General features: G+C 50.1%; 1 protein-coding gene across 1 annotated transcript in view; it reads left to right on the plus strand.

Moving 5' to 3' along the window:
* Positions 1-23,877, plus strand: part of CRACR2A (calcium release activated channel regulator 2A) — a 73,310-nt gene that overhangs the window by 11,494 nt on the left and 37,939 nt on the right. The window contains exons 4-6 of the mRNA XM_057703185.1: positions 4,861-5,007; positions 18,999-19,089; positions 22,491-22,586. Coding sequence (XP_057559168.1) covers positions 4,861-5,007; positions 18,999-19,089; positions 22,491-22,586 — 334 coding nt within the window. The remainder of the gene's footprint in view (positions 1-4,860; positions 5,008-18,998; positions 19,090-22,490; positions 22,587-23,877) is intronic.

The raw sequence follows: 23,877 nt of genomic DNA on the forward strand, positions 1-23,877 counted from the left end.
CCCAGTGACCATGCCTGCGACGCCGTGAAGCCTCGTCCTGGAGGAGGGGGCAGGGAACGGCAGTGTGGGCGAGCCAAGGGACTGTCACGAAAGAGAGGCACCTCTCCACCCACCTGTCTCTTCTGGGCCACCACCCTCCTGGTAGGGCTCTCAAATCCGAGCTCACCAGAGGTTTCTCTGAGGACCTCTGTCAAAGGCCCATGCAGGGCCGAGCCAACATGAGAGCTCCTGGAGAAGAGAAGGCTCCGGGGAAGGTTCCAAGATAGCTTGAAAAAACCGACGCACAGAAGATGGTGCCCGGCCCTTGCCATCCTCCTTGAAGTTAAACATGAAGGAAGTGGGCTTCTGCTGCAGTGTGAGGGGAACGGTCCGGACCGCAGGAGCCCAGATGAGGAAATAGAGGAGGCTGGAAAACTTCAGAGGTCTTTAAAGATCTCACTGACCAAGGTGGTTTGTGTGTTGTTCTGGAAGCAGGGAGATGGATGGACTGACCACCCTTCTCGCCCTGCACCCCTAAAATCCTTCCAAGAGAGTGGCCTTAGCCTGGTTTGGTAGATGGAACACCAGGACTCCCAGATTTTCTCGGTGCTTCGACTGGCTGAGTGATTTAGCAGCTGATCCACTTTGGCTTACTTTTCATCCAGAGTTGAGAGACTTATCCCTTCTTCAGAAATTTCAGGGGAGGAGAGATAGGATCAAGATGGCGGAGTAGGAGGAAGTACGCTCACTCCCTCTTGCAAGAGCACCAGAGTTACAACTAACTGCTGGACAATCATCGACAGAAAGACACTGAAACTCACCAAAAAAAGATATCCCACATCGAGAGACGAAGGAGAAGCTGCATTGAGACGGTAGGAGGGGTGCAGTTGTGTTAAAATCAAATCCCATAAATGCTGGGTGGGTGACTCACAAACTGGAGAACAGTTATGCTGCAGAAGTTCACTCACTAAAGTGAGGGTTCTGAGCCTCACATTAGGATTCCCAACCTGGGAGTCCAACAATGGGAGGGGGAATCCCTAGAGAATAAGACTTTAAAAGCCAGCGGGATTTGATGGCAGGACCTCCATAGAACTGGGGGAAACAGAGACTCCACTCTTGGAGGGCACACAAAAAAGTGTGCTCACCAGGACCAGGGGGAAGGAGCAGTGACCCCATAGGACACTGAACCAGACCTACCCGCTGGTGTTGGAGGGTTGCCTGCAGAGGTGGGGGGCAGCTGTGGCTCACTGAGGGGACAGGGGCACTGGCGGCAGGGGTTCTGGGAAGTGCTCATTGGTGGGAGCCCTCTCAGAGTCTGCCATTAGCCCCACCAAAGAGCCTGCGAGCTCCAGTGCTAGGTAGCCTCAGGCAAAACAACCAACAAGGTGGGAACACAGCCCCATCCATTGGCAGGCAAGCAGATTAAAGTCTTACTGAGCTCCACCCACCCAGCCCTACCCACCATCAGTCCCTCCCATCAGGAAGCACCCATGAGCCTCCTAGATAGCTTCCTCCACAAGAGGGCAGACAGCAGTATCAAGCAGTATCAGCAGTATTTTGTCTTGTGGAACTGAAAACCACAGCCACAGAAAGAGAGAGAAAATGAAAAAGCAGAGGACTTTGTACCAGATGAAGGGACAGGATAAAACCCCAGAAAAACAACTAAATGAAGAGGAGATAGGCACTCTTCCAGAAAAAGAATTCAGAATAATGATGGTGAAGATGATCCAGGACTTTGAAAAAAGACTGGATGCAAAGATCGAAAAGTTTACCCAAGACCTAGAAGAATTAAAGAGCAAGCAAACAGAGATATGCAACACAATAACTGAAATGAAAAATACACTAGAAGGAACCAATAGCAGAATAACTGAGGCAGAAGGGCAAATAAGTGACCTGGAAGACAGAATGGTGATCATCACTGATGCGGAAAAGAATAAAGAAAAAAGAGTGAAAAGAACTGAAGACAGCCAAAGAGACCTCTGGGACAATGTTAAATGCACCAACATTCGCATTATAGGGGTCCCAGAAGGAGACGAGAGAGAGAGAGAGAGGACCCGAGACAATATTGGAAGAGATTATAGTTGAAAACTTCCCTATCATGGAAAAGGAAATAGCTACCCAAGTTCAGGAAGCGCAGAGAGTCCCAGGCAGGATAAACCCAAGGAGAAACACGCCAAGATATACAGTAGTCAAACTGACAAAAATTAAAGACAGAGAAAAGTTATTAAAAGCAACAAGAGAAAAATGACAAATAACATGCAAGGGAACTCCCATAAGGTTAATAGCTGATTTCTCGGCAGAAACTCCGCAAGCCAGAAGGGAGTGGCATGATATATTTAAAGTGATGAAAGGGAAGAACCTACAACCAAGAATACTCTACCCAGCAAGGATCTCATTCAGATTCAGCAGAGAAATCAAAAGCTTTACAGACAAGCAATAGCTAAGAGAATTCAGCACCATCAAACCAGCCCTACAACAAATGCTAAAGGAACTTCTCTAAGTGGGAAACATAAGAGAAGAAAAGGACCTACAAAAACAACAACAAAACAATTAAGAAAATGGTAATAGGAACATACATATCGATAATTACCTTGAATGTAAATGGACTAAATGCACCAGCCAGAAGACATAGACTGGCTGAATGGATACAAAAACAAGACCCATATATATGCTGTCCACAAGAGACCCACTTTAGACCTAGGGACACATACAGACTGAAAGCAATGGAAAAAGATATTCCATGCAAATGAAAATCAAAAGAAAGCTGGAGTAGCAATACTCATATCAGATAAAATAGACTTTAAAATGAAAAATGTTACAAGAGACAAGAAAGGACATTACATAAAGATCAAGGGATACATCCAAGAATAGGAGATAAAAATTATAAATATATATGCCCCCAATATAGGAGCGCCTCAATACATAAGGCAAATGCTAACAACTAGGAAAGAGGAAATGCAAGGCAGAAATAGAGACACAGATGTAGAGAACAAACATATGGACACCAAGTGGGGAAAGCGGGGAGGGTTGGGGGGGAATGAATTGGGAGATTGGGATACCAAATTGTACACTCTAAATACATGCTGTTTATTGTCTGTTAACTGTATCTCAATAAAAGTTCTTAAAAAAAAAAGAAAGAAATTTCAGGGGAGGTGATGTGGCCCTGACTAGGTGGTTCAAAGAGCTTTGGAAGAGCATCAGGTAGGTCTGCAAATGTCACTGGAGGCTCTTGCGCAAATGTCTCTCTGCTAAGCTCCAACAGGAACCTGGGGGATGGGAATAGATAGCCTCGGTCACAACCTGCCACGGTGATGGGGGTCATCGTGGTTTCTCCCGAGGCCGTTTATCTCTGAACCCTTTGTGCAATCCCCATTGTATCTACAGCACAATAGAGCAGACAGCCACAGCATGTTTGGGGCAGGGGGTGTCGGAATGGGAATTATTCTGGGAAATGGGGAGGCTCCTTACCTCCCCTTCTCTCATTTCCCAGCTCTCTCATGTCATCCAGATCAGTGCTAGGTTTTCAACAAATAATAGCAACTTGTTGGGTGGGTGGGTGGGTGGATGGATGGATGGATGGATGGATGGATGGATGAGAGGATGGATGGATGGATGGATGGATGGATGGTCTAGATGAGTTGGTGGATGTTTGGATGGAATGGAGCAAGGGAGGGAAAGAGGGATGATTGGGCAGATGATCAGATAACTGACCAGAGGTAGAGTCGGTGGGCCCATCTTGGTGGGCCTCTTCTCTGCTGGGTGCAGAGAGTAATGGCTGTGCCCCAGGCACATTGCTAACATGACACCATCACATATCACCTTTGAGTCAGATTTCTCAGACGTAGTGCTTGTCACACAAGCACAGGGATTTTGTTCTTTATCCTGAGGGCCTCTGGTTGTGGCTACCTTCACATCATAGTGGTTTTAGAGTTTAATGGAGTGCAAATCGGAGCACTCTCTGGCTGTCCGTTGGATCACTGGCTGTAGATTGCTGAGTTTCTCCAGAGGGAGAGCAGGGTCCGTGGTGTGTGCTGCCTCCCGTCCCTCCCCTCCCTGATCACCGTGACCCTGTGTGTCTCCGCTGCCGAGCACCCACACAGGAGCCCAGTGTGCCTGTCCAGGGGAGGGGGGCGGTTCCGGGCACGTCACTCTGTGTTGGTGTCTCTCTGCTGGCCTCCGTCCTCCTGACTCTCCACCTGTCTCTCCGTGTGCGCACACACATCTGTCAGGCTTGCTCCTTCGCTTGTTCTCGCATGTCAGTCATGTCCGCTGCCTCCAGGCCCCGTGGGGCATGGCGTCTTCCCTTCCGCTCCCTGCAGTGGCAATTGCTTTCTGCCATCCATCAGAAGGCAGGTCCTTCCCTCTCAGCTGTGTGGCCCGTCCTTCCTGGGGCGACGGGCCCTGTCCTTCAGCTCCACAGCATCTGTCCTCACACGCACTGGGCTCCTGTCCTCCCGCTTCCTCCTCGCGTTCGGAGATGCTCCCGGCCCGCGTCTGTCTGTGCTCAGCCCTTCGCGGGAGACGGAGAGCAAAGCAGCTGAGTGTGGCCGTTAGGAGGCCAGCACAGGAGCAGACAGGCCCAAGCCTGGCTCCTGGCTCTGTGACTTCCCAGCTGAGTGATCTGAGACCACTCACCTCACCCCTCTCCATCCGTCCCCTCATCTGTTCGCAGCCCCTGCCTCACTGGAGGACCAAATGAGCAAATGTGCATGAAACAGCCGGCGTGCAGCCAGCACTCAATATAATGCCAGCCACCACTGTCACTGGACCGACGGTGACGATGCCGCTGTTCCGGCTGCCGGTGTCACACCCGGGGCCTCTGTGTGTTCCGCGAAGCCTTGTGTCCACACTCCCGTGTTAATGCCCCTTTTTCTCTCGCAGTGAAAGTGACGTCAAGCAACTCTGGCTGCAGCTGAAGAAGGATGAGCCTCACTTACTGTCCAACTTTGAGGATTTCCTGACCAGAATCTTCTCACAGCTCCTAGAAGCCCACGAGGAGAAGAACGAGCTGGAGTGCGCCCTGAAAAAGTGGGTACCAGTCTCAGCTATCCTCTGTACAGATACCTCTTCTGTCTTACATTTGGTGATGCTGCCTTACGACCGTCCGCCAGAGCGGGGCCGGGCCTGCGGCTGCCACCCTAGGTCCGTTGCTAAGCCTTCACTCACATTTATGAGGCCCTCACCCTGTGCTACACACTCTCAGAAATACCTTGTCTACCCGACCCATTTGGTATTTACCATTAGACACACGTTACCGATGGGGAAGTTGAGGCGCTGAAAGGGTAAGTGACACGCCCCAGAACACACAGCTGTAAGCGGTAGAGCCGGGATTCAGAGTGAGAGAGTCTGGTGCCCGAGACCCATTGGAAACCACTCTACCTGCCTCCGGGCAGTAAGGCCTACCCCCCACCCCCACCCCATGCCAGGACCAGCCCCCGGCCCTCCTGCTCGCTCTATCCTGGCCTCACGTCTCTCCCTCTGCCCTCTTGGCCCCGGGGTCTCTCCAGATAATGAGTGATTTCTAGGACTCCTCCTGTGCCTGGAGGACACAGCACCAGGCAAGGTAAGCACCAACCCGAAGAGGCTGCTTGGGAGCTGACCCCAAGTCGGTCAGGCCCCGGGCACGGCAGGTGCAGACCAGCCGGGCGGGTGTCCATCGGCCTGTGGGGACAAGTGTGGCACTGGGCACTGTGCTTGTCCACACTCATCAACGAGCATTACAGCAAGGAGCTCGCGTTTGTGCCCCACTGGGTAACTAAGGACAGGTTATTATTCTGAAGACTCAGCCAAAATGCAGGCTGGCTGTGAGTTGAGCTTGGAAGCACCCTGACGGAGTCCTCCCCGGGCCTCTTGTGCCGCCTGGGGATCTGCTCATGGCCTGTTGGCATCCTTGACGATTCTAGCACAGACCAAATGCCCCTCCGTGTAGATGCTTCCCAGCAAAGCCTCCTGGGGTCAGTACTGCAGAGTCCCCAGACATGGCCTTGGAGAAAGCACGCCCCTAATTGAGAGAGAGATCACCATGCGTGTGGCCCTGCTGTCCAGACACCACCCTGAGCTCGCTTTCATTTCATGCCTCCCACCATCAGCTTTAAAATAACTTGCTGAGGCCCACTGGGTATACACAGGTCTGGAAAAGGACCTTTAGGACCCAGGATTATGAGAAATCATGGCCAAGAGGTGCTGGAGGGAACGTGGTCAGGCTACAGGAGTGTTATGAACATTCTAGGGTGAGGCTCTCAAGGCCGAGAGAGAGAGGGGTTGGGGTATACACTATAGGCTGTTAGCTGAATAAGCTGTGAGACAGAGCCAAATTTGCATTTTGGTTCTGCTACTTACTGGCTGTGTGACTTAGGGCAAGTTACTTAACTTCTCTGAGTTGCAGCTTCCTTATGTGTAAGGTAGGGATGGTAATAATATCCGTCTCACAGACCTGCGAGGATTACATGTCAGCATTTGGGAACAGCGTTGGCACTTAGTAAGTATTCAATGAATGTTAAAATAACAGCATTTACTACTATTTTAAGTAAGTAGTCTTGGAGCATTTGCCTGGCTGAAGTGGAGAGGTTGAGGTGAAGTGTAAGGATCCCTTCATCCTTCCAGACAACTCGATGTAGAGCTTTGTTCTCAAAGTCTAGTCTATGGACCAGCAGCGTCAAAATCACCTGGAAGCTTCTCGGGAAAGCAGAGTCTCAGGCCTTGCCCCTGCCCGGCTGAATCTGCATCTTAACAAGATGTCCAGGTGCCTGTTGTGTGGATGTGAGAAGCTGGGCCAGGGAATCTGGAGCTCTGGGTCTCGGTCCTGTGTGGTCTCCAGCCAGCTAGCTCTGTGACCTTGCTCTGATCTCTTGGCCTCTCGAGCCTCGGTTTTCCCACCTATAAAATGAGGGGGCTGGATTATTTTCTGCCCCTCATCCCCGCCCCCGACTCCTGCATTGATCACCCTGAGGAGTCCCAGTGAAAGTCAGGTGGCACCCCCAGGGGGACGGCTCTCTTGTTCCCTAAGGAGGCCAGGGCCTGAATGGCCACAGTGACCCAGCTTAGGGCCCTGAATCTTACCTGCAGGGGGCCCCTCTGCTGGCCTGCACCCCTGCAGGGAGAGACTTACTGCAGAGCCTCTTAGGCCTTACATCCATCTCTAAGTGGCCTCCATTCATCTTTTGTCCCAATTTAATGATGGTATAAAAGTTCTTGAGCTGAAAGTCAAGGTCAGTCTCGGCTGCGTGGGCACAACTAGCTTAGCCAGGAGTTCCAGCCCTCTGTGTCGATATCCCTGCCAGCTACCCCTTCCCCAGGTCAGCTGATGGGGTCCACTCCTGGCCAGGGGGCTCGGTAGGCTTGGGGGTCACTGAGCTCTCTGGCATTCCCTTTCCTAGAGAACTGTAGTGAGCAGAGCACTGAAACAGGAGACAGGAGCAACCCAAGTTCCTGCCCAGGCACTGCCACCAACTAGCTGTGTGACCTCAGGCCACGTTCTTTACCTCTCTGAGCACCCTTACTGGCAACATTAGAGAATGGGATTGTGATAAGTTTCGTACAATGTGCTTACCTCATTACATGTGATGGGCTCTGTGATTTTCTTTTAAAGTCTCTTGTATTCTCTTCCCTTCAGTAAAAGAAAGAAAAAATGTTGTTCACATCCTGCTTCCGGGTTCTACCTGGACCAGGTGATCCCTGGAGGTCCTTCTGAGCTCAGAAGTCAAACAAGAAACTGAAACCCCAAAAGGGTACAGAATAGTTAGACAGGAGGCTTTACAAATGGCTCAGAGTGAGGCTAAGTGATTCTGGGACATCTAAGAGGCGAGTTTGGGGGTTAGGGCTTGTTTGCGGGAGGGGCACACTCTGGTTGGTGAACGGAGAGAGAGGAAGGTGTGGGGAATGGTTTAATTTGGGCTGGAGCCAGGGGAACCCTGACCACTGTCAGAGCATCTCCCAGGCTTCCCCACATGCTGGCTGTTCAGTCCAGGGGCTAACACTCACTCCACCTGGGGAATGAGCGCTTGTCCCAGAGAGGGTGATGACGCTCGACTGCTGTGCACTGCCCAGGGCAGGGTACCAGGGCACGGTCCCGTGTGACTAGTAGCTGGCATGTAATGGGCACTTACTCTGTGCCAAGCTGAGCTGAGCAAGTGGAACACAGAGTCCCCGTCTTTGAGGGCTTTATGATCACACGATGAGGCACAGCTGTAAAAATTCTGCCACAAAGCTAACCAGAAAATCCCTGTGCCATTGAAATACTAGACAACGTTGCCATTGGCAGCAGCGGCCTTGGCTTCCTCGCCCTTTTCCGAACCACACACCTCGTTGCTCTCTCCCATGGGGCCCAGAGACGTGCAACTGACCTGGGGGGAGTCCTGTCCACAGTTCCCCAGGGTGGCCGTGCCCCTCGGGGTTACAGTTTGGCTGCAGTGAGTAAGAAAGACCCCTCCACAGCATCCTCCAGGGTCACCTCCAGGCTCTGGGAGGGAGGAGGATGCAGTGGGTGCAATGCTTGGCTTTGACATCCTGAAGCTGATGTCTGGAGGCCCAGGCTCTGGGGCAGTGTCTGAAACAACCCGGGCTTTTCCTCCCTGCAGGGGATTTTATTTTCTGACCCTGCATATCGGGAGCAGGGGGAAGAGGCAAGTCTGGGGGCCATCAACCTCCCACCCTCTTGTCCTTTGGGGCAGAGGTTGAGAAAAACTCAGATTTCAGTTGGACTCTGGGTTCAGTGTTTGACTCTGGTGCATGTCCACTGGGAAGCAGCGTGACCTGGTGGGGCGATGTGGGGGGGGGGGGCAGGTAGAATGCAGGGCCCTCGGGCTAACACCCAGCTCCTCTGCTGCACCTCCAGAGTGGGGTGCTTTCCCTCTGCACCTCCATCTCCCTCCGAGAAGGAGGGGTCAGAGTGCAACCAAGCCACTTTTCTCTGTGTGCGCCATGCAGAGGCTTGGCGAACCTTACATGTGACCACGGGAGACGTGGTTTGACATGAGGAAGAACTTCTGGCCATTGGATTTACGAATTCCTTTGTCATAGAAAGCACCCTGCCCAATTATGTTGATCTGGGGATAAAAAAAAAAAAAAAAAGTTGAGCTCTCCAGGTGTAGAATGATGCTGTCTGAGCACAGCAGGAGATCTGGACCTTTCACCAGTAGGGGATGCTGGGGCCGCACTCCAGGAGGACCTCGTTGCCTTGGTCTGGGGTGGGGGCTCCAAGTCTGACGGTATAAGATACACTGAGGGATTCTGACTTTGCACCAGAGTTGGAATCTGCTGGAGGCGTTGCCCTGGTCGAGTTCCTTACCAAGCTCTAACCCCGGGGATGGGGGTAAGGATGGGTTAGTCTGTGTCTGGGGAGTGCTTTGAGCTCTCTGAAGAAGAGAGCTTTTGAGATCAAAGGCAGCCCTGGCTCAGTCCTCTGCAGCTCAGCAGCCTGTTCTGCATCCTCGGTGGACCACCCTTGGCCTTGACAAGCTTAGCCATGCTTCCCACACCCCCATTGGCATCAGTCCCTCATCTGCACAGTCTTTCCTTGTCCAACTGATTCAGGCTTCGGGCAGTTTCTTGAGAGCGTCTTTGCTGGGGGGACCTCACTTGCAACTCCCACCGGGCCACTATCCTGCTGCTTTCTGTCTAGACCCATTTCCCTCAGCTCTGAGAGGGTGTCCAGACCAGGAGGAAGTGTGTCTCACAACCTGACAGGCAGCCCAGCTGTGATACCCAGTCCCTGACACAAACCTAAGAACCGGTGTTCCGTGATGAGGGGGGTGGTCATTTCCTTGGCCTTGCCTCCAGGTAAGGCAGCAATGAAAGCATTGTATGTATGGCAGGTGGCTCTTACGTACCACTTGTGATGAGTCTTAGCTGCCTGGTTCTTGAATGTTAGCTTGTTTCAGGGTGACCAGGGAATCTTGATTAAAAAGTAAATTCTGATGAACCTTGCGACAGGGCAAGAATAAAGATGCAGATGTAGAGAACGGACCTGAGGACACGGAGGTGGGGGGGGCGTGAAGGGGAAGATGGGATGAAGTGAGAGAGTAGCACTGATATATATACACTACCAAATGTAAAACAGATAGCTAGTGGAAAGCTGCTGCATAACACAGGGAGATCAGCTTGATGATCGGTGATGACTTAGTGGGCTGGGATAGGGAAGGTGGGAGGGAGTCACGGGAGGGAGGGGATATGGGGATATACGTATAAATACAGCTGATTCACTTTGTTGTACAGCAAAAACTGGCACAACAGTGTAAAGCAATTATATTCCAATAAAGAGCTTAAAAAAAAAAAGTAAATTCCCAGATGCCTCCTCCAAGCAGTCTCAATCAGTGTGTCTTAGGAGTCAGGGGCCCAGCAATGTGCATCTTAGCACACGTTTCCCCAGGGGTTCTGATGCAGGCAGACCCCAGACCTCACTGAGAAATGTTGCTCTAGCCTGTTCTTCCAGAAGGTACCAGCCTGCAAAAGGCACACCTGGGTGCCCCTCCAGTCCATAATTCTACTCCTGTTCTAGGCGTGGAGGGAAGTTTTGGGGGAGGGCTCTAGGCCATGAGGCCTTGGTTTAGTCACGCACGTGTTTTATTGGTATATTATTATGGGGAGGCAGAAGCACGTTGTTCACTCTGCCCCGAGAGCAGAGGGAAGGTGAGGACGATGCAGGCTCTGTGTGTGCCACGGGCATGATTTGTAAACCTGACTAATGAAAAAGGTTTTGCTTTACAGGATGGAATAAAGCTGCAAAGTTGGTTAATACAAGGCAGCAGAATCTAATTAGGGAGAAACCATCCATCTTGAAAATCCATTTGGCAATTTTACAACCTTTGCAGAATTTTCTAAGAACTCTTCTCTTTGCCCTTCACTCAGCTCTACCCTAATCGTGTGTGTGTGTGTGTGTGTGTGTGTGTGTGTGTGTGTGTGAGAGAGAGAGAGAGAGAGACAGACAGACAGACAGACAGGCAGAGACAGAGAGGCATTAGAGAGACTGAGAAAGCCTGATTTCAGGGAAACAAAGGGAACCCTAAGTGGGTTTTTCTAGTGAGGGCCTCCCTTTGCAGTCGGAGACCACAGTTGCATGGAGAAGGCGGCAGGGGGCAGTGGTGAGTCTGCCTCCCTCATGACCGTTCTCATTCCAACCACAAAGCTGGTGGAGGCTGAAAGCATTTCCATTTTCTTTTCTGGCAAATAGCAGACTCGTTGAGACGTTTCTGGCGCAGGGTCTTCACTCTGTGATTAGAGAGTGAGGGGTAGGGATGGGGAAGACTCGGGAGAAGAGGCAGCCTGCAGACATTTGGCCCCATTCCTTGCCCTAGCACGTGCTCCCTCCACAATTGACAGATGCCAGATGGGATTCGGATGCTGACAATTCTAAATGCAGAGGTTTGGAGTTGTCAGGATTTTTTTTTCTTTTCTTTCCTTCTTTTTCTTTTTTTAAAATTTTTATTGGAGTATAGTTGATTTACAGTGTTGTGTTAGTTTCTGCTGTACAGCAAAGTGATTCAGTTATACATATACATATATCTACTTTTTTAGGTTCTTTTCCCATGCAGGTTATTACAGAATACTGACTAGAGCTCCCTGTGCTATACAATAGGTCCTTGTTGGTTATCTATTTTATATATAGTAGTGTCTATATGTCAATTTCAATCTCCCAGTTTATTCCCCCCTCCCCCCATAACCATAAGTTTATTTTCTACATCTGTGATTCTATTTCTGTTTTGTAAATAAGTTCATTTGTACCATTTTTTTTAGATTCCACATTTAAGTGATATCACATGATGTTTATCTTAAAACAAGATGCTGGGGGGACAGTGTGGTATTGGAGATGGACAAGGGACGGGAGTTGAGGCCTGGGTTCTCTCCCCACTCTGGCCTGGGGGACCTGCATGACCACAGACTGGCCACCTTACTGCCCCGACCCTCATTCCCTTCACGTGGGATACAGGACGCTTGCCTGTGATGGGAGGGGGACTCTTTCCCTCTGCATCTGCCTTTCACCAGGCTTTGCAAACCAGAGTCCTGTGGGTCAGACCACTGCCCGTCCACATGGAAATACATGAAATCAGAACAACTGCTCTCCAAGGCCAGTGGCCATTTCTGAAGCTCTGCTTTGAGTTCGAGCTTCTGAAATTTATCTAAAATGTAGCAGAATGTCATTTATTCTGTCCAAGGTCAAGACCCTCCTTTCATTTAGAGAGGGAAGATGTTCCTTTTATTCCTGGAATGATTTCAGCACACCCTGCCTAGAACCTAGAAGTGGAACCAGATGACTTTCTGAGACCCTTTGTTCCTAAGTGAAGGCAAAGGAGAGACGGAGCAGGAAGAAAAAATATCTTGACCAATTAGTATTCTATAGCAGGAAGGCCTTGGTCTGTGCGCCGTTAGCTGTAACCCTGGTGGTACTGAGTATTAATGCTCTACTCTAGGCTGGTACCTTGACTCTCCGTGTGCAGTGTACTTTGTGAAGGTCAATTAATTTCCGCGGTGCGTGTGGGAGGCTGGCAGGGAAAGTTCTTGCTCCCTGCAAATCCTCTCTGAAGGCCTCTCTGAACCTCAGCCTTGTATTGACATAAGCATCACTATTCCCAGCTCTTTTGGCTTCCCACATGTCCCATCCTTAGATCTCCAGTACCCCTGATACCATGCAGCTGCACACCACACACACACACACACACACGCACGCACGCACGCGCGCGCGCGCGCGCGCACACACACACACACACACACACACACACACAGAGTCATCCTTCCAAGAGGGGGCATCCACCACAGTCAGATGCCCTGGGTGGCACTGCATCCTCGAGGTTGGACCTAGGCCTTTCACCCTTGCTTGCAGTAGGTCCGTCCTTTTCAGATCCATCACTGCCCGTGCAGCATCCTCAGTATATAATTGTCCTCCTTCCCCCCACTGTTGAAAATCTCCCTTTTCTGGACTCAGCCTTTCTTAACTTTCCCCCTGAGAACTCTACACCTGCCCCACCGCCGGAGCAGACAGCTTCCTCCACTGAACTCAGCCAAGACTCTGCAGTCACAGAATTATGTCAGCTGGAGCTCAGGAACGCACTGTGGGGTGAGGTCTGCCTCTACTGCCTGCTCTTTTCCTCCACATCACTTACATGTGGACATGGAGATCGTAAATGCTACATTCCTGGTGTGCAGAGACCATTCCATAAGTCTAAATGATGTTACCCAGAATGTTGCTTTATGGAGTATTTAATCAATACTCTTTAATGCTGGCGGTGACATAATGGGTCTGCTAGACATGTCCACATGCATTGTCTTACTTAGTCCACGTGACTTCTTTCTTTCTTTTTTTTAAACTTTTATTGGAGTATAGTTGATTTAAAATGTTGGGTTAGTTTCTGCTGTACAGCAAAGTGAATCAGTTATGCATATACATATATCTACACTTTTTGTAGATTCTTTCCCTATGTAGGCCATTACAGAGTATTGAGAAGAGTTCCCTGAGCTATACAGCAGGTCCTTATTAGTTATCTATTTTATATATGTGGTGTGTATATGTCAATCCCAATCTCCCAATTTATCCCTCCCCCTCTCTTACCCCCTGGTAACCATAAGTTTGTTTTCTACATCTGTAACTCTATTTCTGTTTTCTAGATAAGCTCATTTGTACCTTTTTTTTTTACACACGACTTCTTTCTAATGCAGGTATTACCATCTGATTTTCCAGATACAAAAAACCTCAGGCTCATTGAGGTAATGTGACTTGTCCAAGGCCAGAAAGTTTATAAATGTCAGAAGCAAGATTTGAACTGAGGCCTTCCCGCTCTGGGTCTGATGAACTCTGAGCCAACCACAGCTGTCAGCAGGGGGTTATGACCTAGACTACCCTGGGCCACACAACAGGGGCTACCCGGCCGTCATAGTGATTTAGAAAGGAGAGGATAAATATCAGTGCTCATCACTCTTACTCACTCTCCCTGGCTCCTTCACACATATCCCTCTGTCCCCCTGAGAACTCATGTGTCTTTCTCTCCCTTCTCTTATCTATCTCTTCTCTGTCTCCTCCTCCCCGTATTGTTTAAAATAACTAGGCACAAATATCATAGAATGAAATCATTATATACTGCCCTGGAGGAGGAGGAGAGTGTTTTGAGAATGGCTAATAGAAGATAGGCTGCATATTTATGCACACATGTTATTAATTAATAACGTAGAGAGCTTTATTACAGACTGTTCTTGTCATGTTCAACATTTTTTTTTACCAATGGCATGAATTAAGGGAGATAAGGAAGAATATTTTATAGTAGTAAAAAAAGGTCCATCCATGAAGAAGATAAAACAGATATAAACCTGTAGGCGCCAAACAATATAGCAAAATACAAAGAGCAGAAACTTCAAAAAACAAAGAAAATTTAATTAAAAACAAGTCTTTAGAAGAGTTACAGAAGCTTCAACAAATTAATCTCAAATTTGACACATCAGTCAAGTAAAAAGCATATCAGATATACATATTTGAAACCTTCAAGCAGCAAGCTTGATTTAAGAGATGAATGTAGAGTTGTGTGCACTTGCAGTAGAATGAATTCTCGTTATAGACCTTATGTTCAGTGTTATAATACAAAGGAATGGCTAATAGATTTAAAAAAGTAAATCCCTTACCAATATATTCTCTTACTATAAAAATAAAAACAAAATAATAAAAATAATAAAACTAGAAACCAATAGTTTATATATTTTTTTAAAATGCTCTTCAGAGTAACTCTCAGATAAATATCAAAACCAACATTATAGGTTATTTAGCTTACATTGTGATTGAAAATTTAAAATATCTACAAAACTTGGAAAGTCATTGGGTATATACTGAGCCACCAGTTGGGATCCATTAAAATAGTGACAGTTGAGAAAGATGGCCTGAATCTAACAAACATAAAATCTAACAGAATCACATTTGAGATCTTGCCAAAATCCGAAAGACCAATGGCAAAAACACAAGGTGGGAGAGAGATGATTCAGTAGCACCATCTTCAAAACAAAAACAATCACACCGCCATGAGGTTTAGAGGTTTTAGTTGACAACATGGGTTCAGCATTCATCAACTATGATGTGACTGCCAAGAAAAATGAATGTGCTCTCAGGCTGCGTGAATAGATTGGCAGCAACTAGATCAAGAGAGATCTAATCTGCACCAATCAGACCTCATACACTGGGCATTCAGTGTGGGGCTCCATGGCTTGAGACAGCTCAATCAGAGCCCATTCAGAGAAGAGTAAAGGGGATGGTAAAGGGACTCACTGAAAGAAAAAATTCCGTGTGAGACATGGTCAGAGGAAGTGGAGAGGCTTGGCCTCAATCCAAGGCTACTCCTTGAAGTCTGAATGCTGTTTTAAAATACATGAAAGGTTATCACACAGAGGTGGGATAGGACATAGAAGGACACATTTCTATGAGCCAGAACATTCTGGAGATGAAAGAGCTGCTTAGAGAGCCAGCATTCCCTCTTACGGGAGGTGTTCTAACCCACTTTGGGTAGATACTTGGTGGAGACACCATGGCGAGGATTCTAACACTGGAAAATAGGTGGTTGGATCAGACAAAACTTCCAACCCAAATCCTTCAATTCCCTTGGAATCTGGTATTCCCTGCCACATGGTCCACCCATGGACTTCTGAGTCTGGTATCCAAAGTCTTACATTTATTTCTTAAAGCTTTTCAGCATAAACATTTTGAGCACAGGCCCTGTGAGTGACATCAACGTCTGAGTGTCCATAACCTAGTGGAGACAGCATAAACCCAAAGGAAAGAGTTGTTCAGCACTTTGAAATGTTCAAATAAAGACATATGGTGCCCTCCGAGGTCAGAAAACGGGGTCAGTGAGCTGGAACAGATGGGGAAATCCTCATGGAGGAGACTTCAGAGTCGGTGCTTGTGTGCGTTGGGCAATCTGAGTGGTTTTAGAAATTGTGGCAACCAAAGGATATATCCTAAGCAAACATCATCAGTTGCCTCTCTCCTCTGGTGGCAGGACATGGTGAGGCTGGGGCAGCTGGGACGCCACACGCCATATGCCCAGGTCTTTTGAGAGCATCTCTCGCCATTATTTCTCCCAGAAAAAGAATTTCTCTGTAGCCCCTGCTCACACACAGCCTACGTCTCTAATGGATCGCTCCAACAGGAGGTTTTATTGACTAAGCTTTCTATTCTTCCTCTTCCTGACTGCTTCTGACCCTTTCCAAACCCGGCAGCACTTTTATCCTTGAAAGGAAGACGCTCCTCCCCTTGGGGAGCACCGGCCCTTGCCCCCCACGGCCCATGATAATAATTACAATAATAAATAATCCCTTACATCCGTTTAGGACTTCGCAGTTCCAAATACCTTGCACACCTGCTCTCTTGTTTGGTCATCGAGATAATGCTGGATGGAACCAGGGTGGGGGTGGGATGCAGGTGCTATCCTGGGATCAGAGGAAGTCAGAGCATTCACCCAAGGTCATATGGAGGAAATGAGCTGGCTCTGGGATCAGAACCCCTGTCTTCTGCCCCTTGAGCTGGTTTAGTGATGGGAGTGGTGTGCACAGCACCTTAATGTTCTCATTCCCAGCATTTCTGTGTCCGGCCCCAGGTCAGGGCTCATCCTCTGTAGTCATTCAGACCTCGGCAGCCTCCCAGGAGGCCGGTTTTGTTCAAAAGTGTTTGCAGATCATGGGCTGCATGTCTGAGCCTGTGTGGGCCCAGGATCGCTGATGCCCGCCTGCATTCCAGGGCTTCCTTGTGGTGAGTGCATCCTTTGTGATGAGGGCTTGGGAGTAGGTGCCATTCAGAGGCTGCATCTCTCTTTCCTCCATTTTTTTTAGCAATTTGCAAAATTGCTTACTTCACGACTAACAAACTGACATGTGAGCACGAAAAGCATAGAGTTTATTAATTTAATCCAATAAAACTTCAAGTTAATATAACACATTTAATGATAGTGTAGAATTAATGCCCTGCATGGTTATTAGGGCCAAATGGTACAGAGCTTATATGAATGCTTGTAATTAGTATTGCTTTAGCAGCACCAAATCCATTTTTAAGTTTTTTCTCATCTCGCTTTATTAGTTCTGCGGTACTTATACAGTTGGAATCACTGTCTCTAAAGTTTTCCTGGATACCATTTGCCATGTAGCATCTGAATTTCTTCCAGCTCAGGAAGATGATTCCAGGCACCACTGGAAGACCGTCTTTCTTCCTGAAATTTCCTTTGCACTGTGTCATTTCTGTCCCCGAGGTGTCCCTATGCCACAGCAGGTGCCTCGGCTCCCCATTTCTCGCCAAGATTTTCTTGTAATTGTTAAGGGGTAGCTAAGAACCAAAGTAACAATCCAAACAATTGTCATTTACCAAGAAGAGAGTTCTCACTCTTCGCCAAGAAGACATTTGTTACTGCCGGCATGGGAAGCCCAGCGGTGAACACAGAGCCTCAGCTCGGAGGAGTCTGGGAGAGCTGTGCCCTATTGCTGAACACACACTGGGCCAATACCATACTCACTCAAAGTCAGGTTTGTGGTCTTGGAGGTACAACCAAAAAAGGGAACTCAGACAGGTGAGTGACCTTGACCGTGCAGACCCACACCAGTGCCCTCGTCTGGGTCAGTTGTGTGGTTTCTAGAGAACGGGAAGGATGCCTATCAAGATGGCAGCCTGTGCATGTGGTACCAGGTTCCCCCAACAGGCAGCAAATGAGGAAGGGGCAGCCTGTGGGCTGTGGTGCAGCCTCGGACAGCGGTGGTCGGCGGGCGGAGGGGGGGGGGGGTCTGGTGCTGGATTGGAGTCCAGGGGGACTTAGGGATACAGAGAGGTGCAGGTTCGAATGACAGAAGGCTCAGGGGGATGAGTGCCTTCCCATCCTTGATATTTTCTTCCAAAACCTCTCTGGTATCTCTAGAACCAAGAACCAGGGCTGTTTCCTCCATTATAAAAGCCTCCTTCATTGAATAAAGGACAGGGGGTGCCAGCATTCGAGTTCAGAATGGCAAGTGCCAAAATTGGCAGTAGGTGTGTATATTGTAGGTTCAAGACAGACCTGGAGAGCTATGACATCAGCTGCTCCCTGGAGCCTGGAGTCTCCTTAACAGGAAAGAGGGCAGGGAGAGAGGGGCACAGAGGACCTTCCATGCCCGGTCAGAGAAAAGGTTGTAAAGATGCAACCCCTGGGAATGTCACGTGTGATCACCTCCAGTCTTGGTTCAAATGCTAATACCTGGTCCTTCCTGTTTGAACTTGGGGGCGCACTTGAAGGAGGATTACTCAAGTGCTCAATTATTACTGGCAAGGTAGGAGGAACCACCCCCAGGTGACCCACAAACCTTGTCCCCAGAGCCACATCTGTCTTTGTGTAGGAGCAGAGCACCCATCTACTTGCTTCCTGTCCTGTGGGGCTCTTTGGAGTAGGAGGGGATGTTGAGAGCCGGGATGCAGACAGGTCACTTTTGCCATCAGCATTTAACCAGCCTCGCCCTTCCCATGGCCCTGTGCTGAGATGGGTGAGCCCTGGGACAGAAGTGCCCCCTCCCTTTGTAGGGGTGTCATGGTGGGGGGGGTGGCCATCACCGTGGAGCCTTTTGAGATCCTGTGAGAAATGAGGGTCGAGCAAAGTTCAGCACACAATTTCCAGGAGAGCACGGTTCAGACAGTGCTGATGGAGCCAGGTGGAAAGAAAGCATCCAAAGTGGGAAAGATAAACCAACACACCAAGCAGAAAAGCAGCCCACACCACACACCTTTATGCTGTCAACGAGCATAGGGCCCCGTGAGCAATGGGATGGTGAGTGTCACAGAGGCTGGACGGGTTGGCGTTGGCATAAAACCAAGGACAGGAAGACGGAGCCGGGGATGCTTCCCCGGGAGCTTGTGGATCATCTGGGATGGGCGGCCGGGAGACAGGAGGAGCAGAGGGTCCCGCTGGGCCTCCGTGGTCAGCTGATCCTGAGGACCTGACCATGCAGCCTTGGCTGACCTGACCTATGCAGTCACTCCACCACCCAGAGCTCCACTGGGGGTTCAAGGGCTTCTCACCAGGCTCCTTTTGTCACCTATGCAGGAAAATTGCTGCCTATGATGAAGAAATCCAGCACCTCTACGAGGAGATGGAACAGCAAATCAAAAGTGAGAAGGAGCAGTTTCTCCTGAAGGTGAGAGTCCGTTCCCGGGGCTTGGCTCTGTGAGCCAGGCTGAAATATCACCTGCTCTGACCACCCTACCCCTCAGCCCCTGATCTAAGATTGCAGTGCCCCACGGCACTATTGATTTCCTGTTTCTCTGCTTTGTTTATTTTTTTCAAGGCCGTTGTCACCTTCAAATACGGCATATAATTTACTGGTTTATTTTTATCGATTGTGGTCTGTTTCCTCCTACAAAGACGTGAGCCCCAAAGAGCCGGGATCTTTATCTTTAACGGACTGATGTTCCCTCAGCACCTCTGCCATGCTTGGAGCAGAGTAAGCAGGCGTTCAACAAGTATTTGTTGAATCAACAAATGAACAAGGAATAAATGCACAGAAGGATGAAGGGGATTTACCAGTTAAAGCAGCCTCAAGACTAGACTTGATATTGGCTGTCCCGAGACCTACACGGCAAGCCTGCCTGAGCGCGACAGCCTGTTTCACTCCCTGCCCAGCAGCTCCCCTAAGGGTACCCTCATTAGAGATAATGCTTCCCACCCTTTCCCCTTGGACACCTAGAAATTTTAACTCCCAAGACAGCTCAAGTTCCACTCTTCTCGAATTCTATGGGGGAAAACGTAAATCTCACATCCCTGCTCCTAGTCTGACACTCAGCCTCCTGCCAAGCCCTGCTGTTTGTGTTGGGAGCTCAGGACTGGTGAAATCCCCTCCAGTTCCAGGCCAAGCAAGGTCCTTTAGGGGAACATATCCATCAAACTGAGCTACAGGAAACTCCCTATTATCCATTTTGGATTATGCACTTGGTGGATTCTTAGCAGAAAAGTCTTGGATCTTGAATGGTGGTCTCCTGTCTTAGTTTGGGCTATTACAAAAATATCAGGACCTGGATGACTTATAAACAACAAACGTTCATTTCTCACAGGTCTGGAGGCTGGAAGTTCAGGATCAGGGTGCCAGTGTGGGCAGGTCCTAGTGAGAGCCCGCTTCTGGGCTGCAGGCTATTCACTTCTCTGTGTCCTCACATGGGCAAGCAGGCTCTCTGGGGTCTCGGACAAGGGCACTAATCCCACGTGGGTGGGCTCTGCTCTCGTGACCGAATTGCCTCCCAAAGGGCCCACCTCCTTGGGGCCATCACCTTGGGGTTAAGTTTCAATGGACGAATTTTGAACACAGAGACCCCGTCACCCGCTGCTTCCCAGCACCGAAACTGAGCTGCTGTCACGTCCCTTCCCTGATCCTTAAGGCAGGTCCGTTTAAACTAGTGTTTCACGTTATGCTGCCACCGAGTGTGCAGCCCAGAGTCCCATTTCTTATCACAGATGCCCTTCCAACTGAGAGGGCGTCAATGCTTTCCAGAAAAAGCCGGTTGTGTTCTCCACCCAGAGCCCACTGGAGGCTGGGCAGTATTCAAGATCCCTCACTTCTGTTTTAGAGCTCTAGTGCGTCCTGGCTACCCCTCCGCGCCCCCTCCCCCAGGCCTCCAGCACAGTGAAGGAGGACTCGGAAGACAGCACTCACAGCTCCTCACGTAGCAGACCCTGCAGGAGTTTTCTGAGAATGTCAGCCTTCCCCGCACCCCGCCGCCTGCAGTAGGAGACCCACTCCTTTTACCACAGTGGTTTTCTGCACAGGGGGGGCTGAACTCCGGGGGGAGGGGGTGTTCGGCCCTCTCCACCCCAACCGTGACTACAAGTCAAGGTTGTAGCTAAGGAAAGAAGCTGCTTCCAGAAGCAAAAGGTAGGTCAAGACCTGGGGATTAGGAGTGGGAAGAGGTCGGAGGGGAAAATTCCAGGGCAAATCTGCACCAGTTGGGGGGTCTGACCCAGCTACTGCACCCCTCCCCTCTCCCCTCTGCTCTGGCTTATCCCTTCTCGAGGCCTCTGAACCCCAAATGCCTTTCAGGCTCAGTGCTGAAATGTACGCTGTTTACATAGGCGTGGGAGCTGTGAACACGTCTGTTAAGCATTTGGACGTGCAGGCTTGGCCCGGCCACGGCATGAGGATGGGGGTCCACAGTTCATGACAGTTTGAGAGGCTGGACCCCCTGGCCAGGGCTTGGATCTCTCCATCTCACTGGCTGTGACTCTTCAGTGCTCTGTACTGGGCAGGGGGCAGTGAGACCCTCTGTCTGGCCTTTGTGGGGATGTGAGCATCAGCTGGGGGTCCTGGAGCTGCTCGCCCCACCCCCACCCAAGTGGGATGGCGCATGTTTCCTGCAGCAAATGTCGGGAGCAGGAGCTGCCTGGTCACATCCTGCCTCAGCCGTCACCTGTGGTTGACATGAGGACAGGCACAGGCTCTCCCCGAGCCCTGCTGACCTGTCCAAAATGGGCGGAGGAACCAAGTGGCATCCCCAGATGAAGAGCCAGGAAAGAACCCTGGGCTCTGACGGGGGGTTGGTGGTGTCCAAAGGCCCAGAGAGTTGGTATGTCCTCCCGACTCTGCTGCTCTCAGATAGGACTGCCCCTTTAGGGCTGCATCCCACCTCTGTCCTCCTTAGGGGGTGGGGTGGGGTGGCCCCCTGTCATGGAAGCCCACGGGGCTCCTGTGGTGAGTTATACGGAGGCTGTGATGCTTTCTTCTCTTCTTGCCTGTCCTGCACTGTGGCTCTGCCTTGTGCAGGCGGAGAGCTGCAGGTGGCACAGGTATTTTTGTTTCTAAAAAAAACAGTGACGTAGAAGAACGAGGCAAGGCAGCTGGGCAAGACCGGGGCTGGACCCCGAGTCTCCCGCCACCCGCTCAGGGCCCTTACACCAGATCGGGCTCTGGTGAGAGTGTCAGGCATCCTGCCAAACACACACTTTCCTCTTTGTCCCACGACCGGGTCCCTTCCCACCTGCATCCCTGGGACCTCCCCATCCCTGAGTGGGGAAGGCCGGTCCTAGGTCAGGAAGGAGAGGCTGTGGAGCGCAGGGCAGAGACCCCCTGAGGCTTGGGAGACCTCCGTCATGGTGGGGATACAGTGATGGCCTAGACTCACCCAAAGGAGGAAGAAGTGTTTTCAGGGGAGGGCAGTTTAAAGGACCGAATGACTGTGCCCACAAGGACAGACTATCCAAGCTGGAAGGACATACCATCCTCCGATGTACAGACGAGGAGCCAAAAGTCCAAGATTCCAGCTCAGCCCCTGTTCTGTTCCCCGTTCGGTAGCCACCCAGCCGCCCACTAACCGACGCTGCCTGTCTCGTGGGGGGCGGTTATCCGACATGGTCATACATGGTGAGAGCTGGCATCGTGTACATGCTCCATCCACCAGGGCAGGAGGGGCACCAAAGCCCTGGGATGTTGTGGGAAGACTCCAAAGTCCAAAGGATGGACAGATCTTGCCACTGAGCAGGTTCAAGGTAGGGGAAAAAGATCTCCATCCCGGTACATTTGGGCCTCACGTGTCCCTCTTCCTGGCCTGGCAGGACACGGAGAGGTTCCAGGCCCGCAGTCAGGAGCTGGAACAGAAGCTGTTGTCCAAGGAGCAGGAGCTGGAGCAGCTCGTCCAGAAGCAGAAGCGGGTATGCTCTCGTCCGTGTCCTCAGAGCACCCGCTCTTCACCCCATCCTCTGCTCTGCTCTTGCCCGCTTTCCCTGCCTTTCACTTAAGGACTTTTCCTTTTTCTAATCTGAGAAGAACCATTCAGCTGCACAAAAGAGAACGTTTGAAATCATAGGTGATTCCAGATAAAGCCTGTACTCTCCAATGCCTGATGTTTAACTTGGAAAAATTGCCAAGAATTCTCCCTCGAGGTAACCGCAGACATCCTGGTATAATTATGTCCAGGAGCCACCAGAATGCTGAAATGTTACTTTGTCTTCTGCATCCTGTGTGAGAGAAGAGGGGGATGCTGATACTTGGAGGGAGGCCACAGACTGTGATATTGTAACTGAAAGTGGGATCCAGCTGCTCTCTGCTCAAAAGCCAATAAAGAGGCCAGGTTTGTGGAAAGGAAAGTTTGCTTTATTTTGGATGTCAGCAACCCGGGGGAGGCGGGGGGTTGAGGCGGGGGGAGTGGAGGGCAGACGCCTGTCCAAAGGCCGAGTCCCCCCTCATACAACCAGTGGGCAAGAGCTTTTATAGGCTGAGGGAGGGGCTACATGCAGAAACAGCACAGGCAGCTCTGACAGTCATCTTGAAATTAATCATGAGGTGGTCTGACCGGCGGCCTCTTGATTGTTTTAGGTAGTTAGTCTTCAGTTCCAGGGTCCGTTTGTTTCCATTTCTTTAAGGCCAACTCTCAGAATTGTGGCAGCTTATGTCATGGCTACTGTCTGGTCATCATATAGTTAACTTCTCCCACCTAGTGGGGGTTTCAGTATCTATAAGACAGCTCACAGGACATGGCTCAGAATATTATCTACAGCCCTTGAGGAGGAACTAAAGGTCCTTGACTTTGCTTACTGACTAAACTATTATCATTTGGTCTCTTTTGTTTTCTTTTGTTTCTGCATTTTTTCACTTCTCTGATTAAACTTATTCTTGGACTAAAGTTTTTCCACAGACAAAAGGCAGGCTAAGGGCATGGGGGCAAGGACTACAGGGTCCTGCTCTGTTTCACTGTTTTCCATCCAGGAGGGCCAGGGATGCCTCCAGTTGGCAGAGGCTCTTCAAAGGTCAATTTGTCCATCCCTTATCTTCCCATGTGCCCGCACAAGCTGCATCAGCCTCCTTTGGGACTGCTCCCATCAGCCTGCAGGATGGATGCAGATGCCAGATGCACCCCTGACGCACCTGAGTCCCCAGAGACAGGCTGGGTAGCATCCCAGTGTCCATCCATCCGCTGTGGCTGGAAATGCCTGGCTCAGGATC

This window comes from Hippopotamus amphibius, chromosome 12, assembly GCF_030028045.1.
Source record: "Hippopotamus amphibius kiboko isolate mHipAmp2 chromosome 12, mHipAmp2.hap2, whole genome shotgun sequence".
In the NCBI taxonomy this organism is placed as follows: domain Eukaryota; kingdom Metazoa; phylum Chordata; class Mammalia; order Artiodactyla; family Hippopotamidae; genus Hippopotamus; species Hippopotamus amphibius.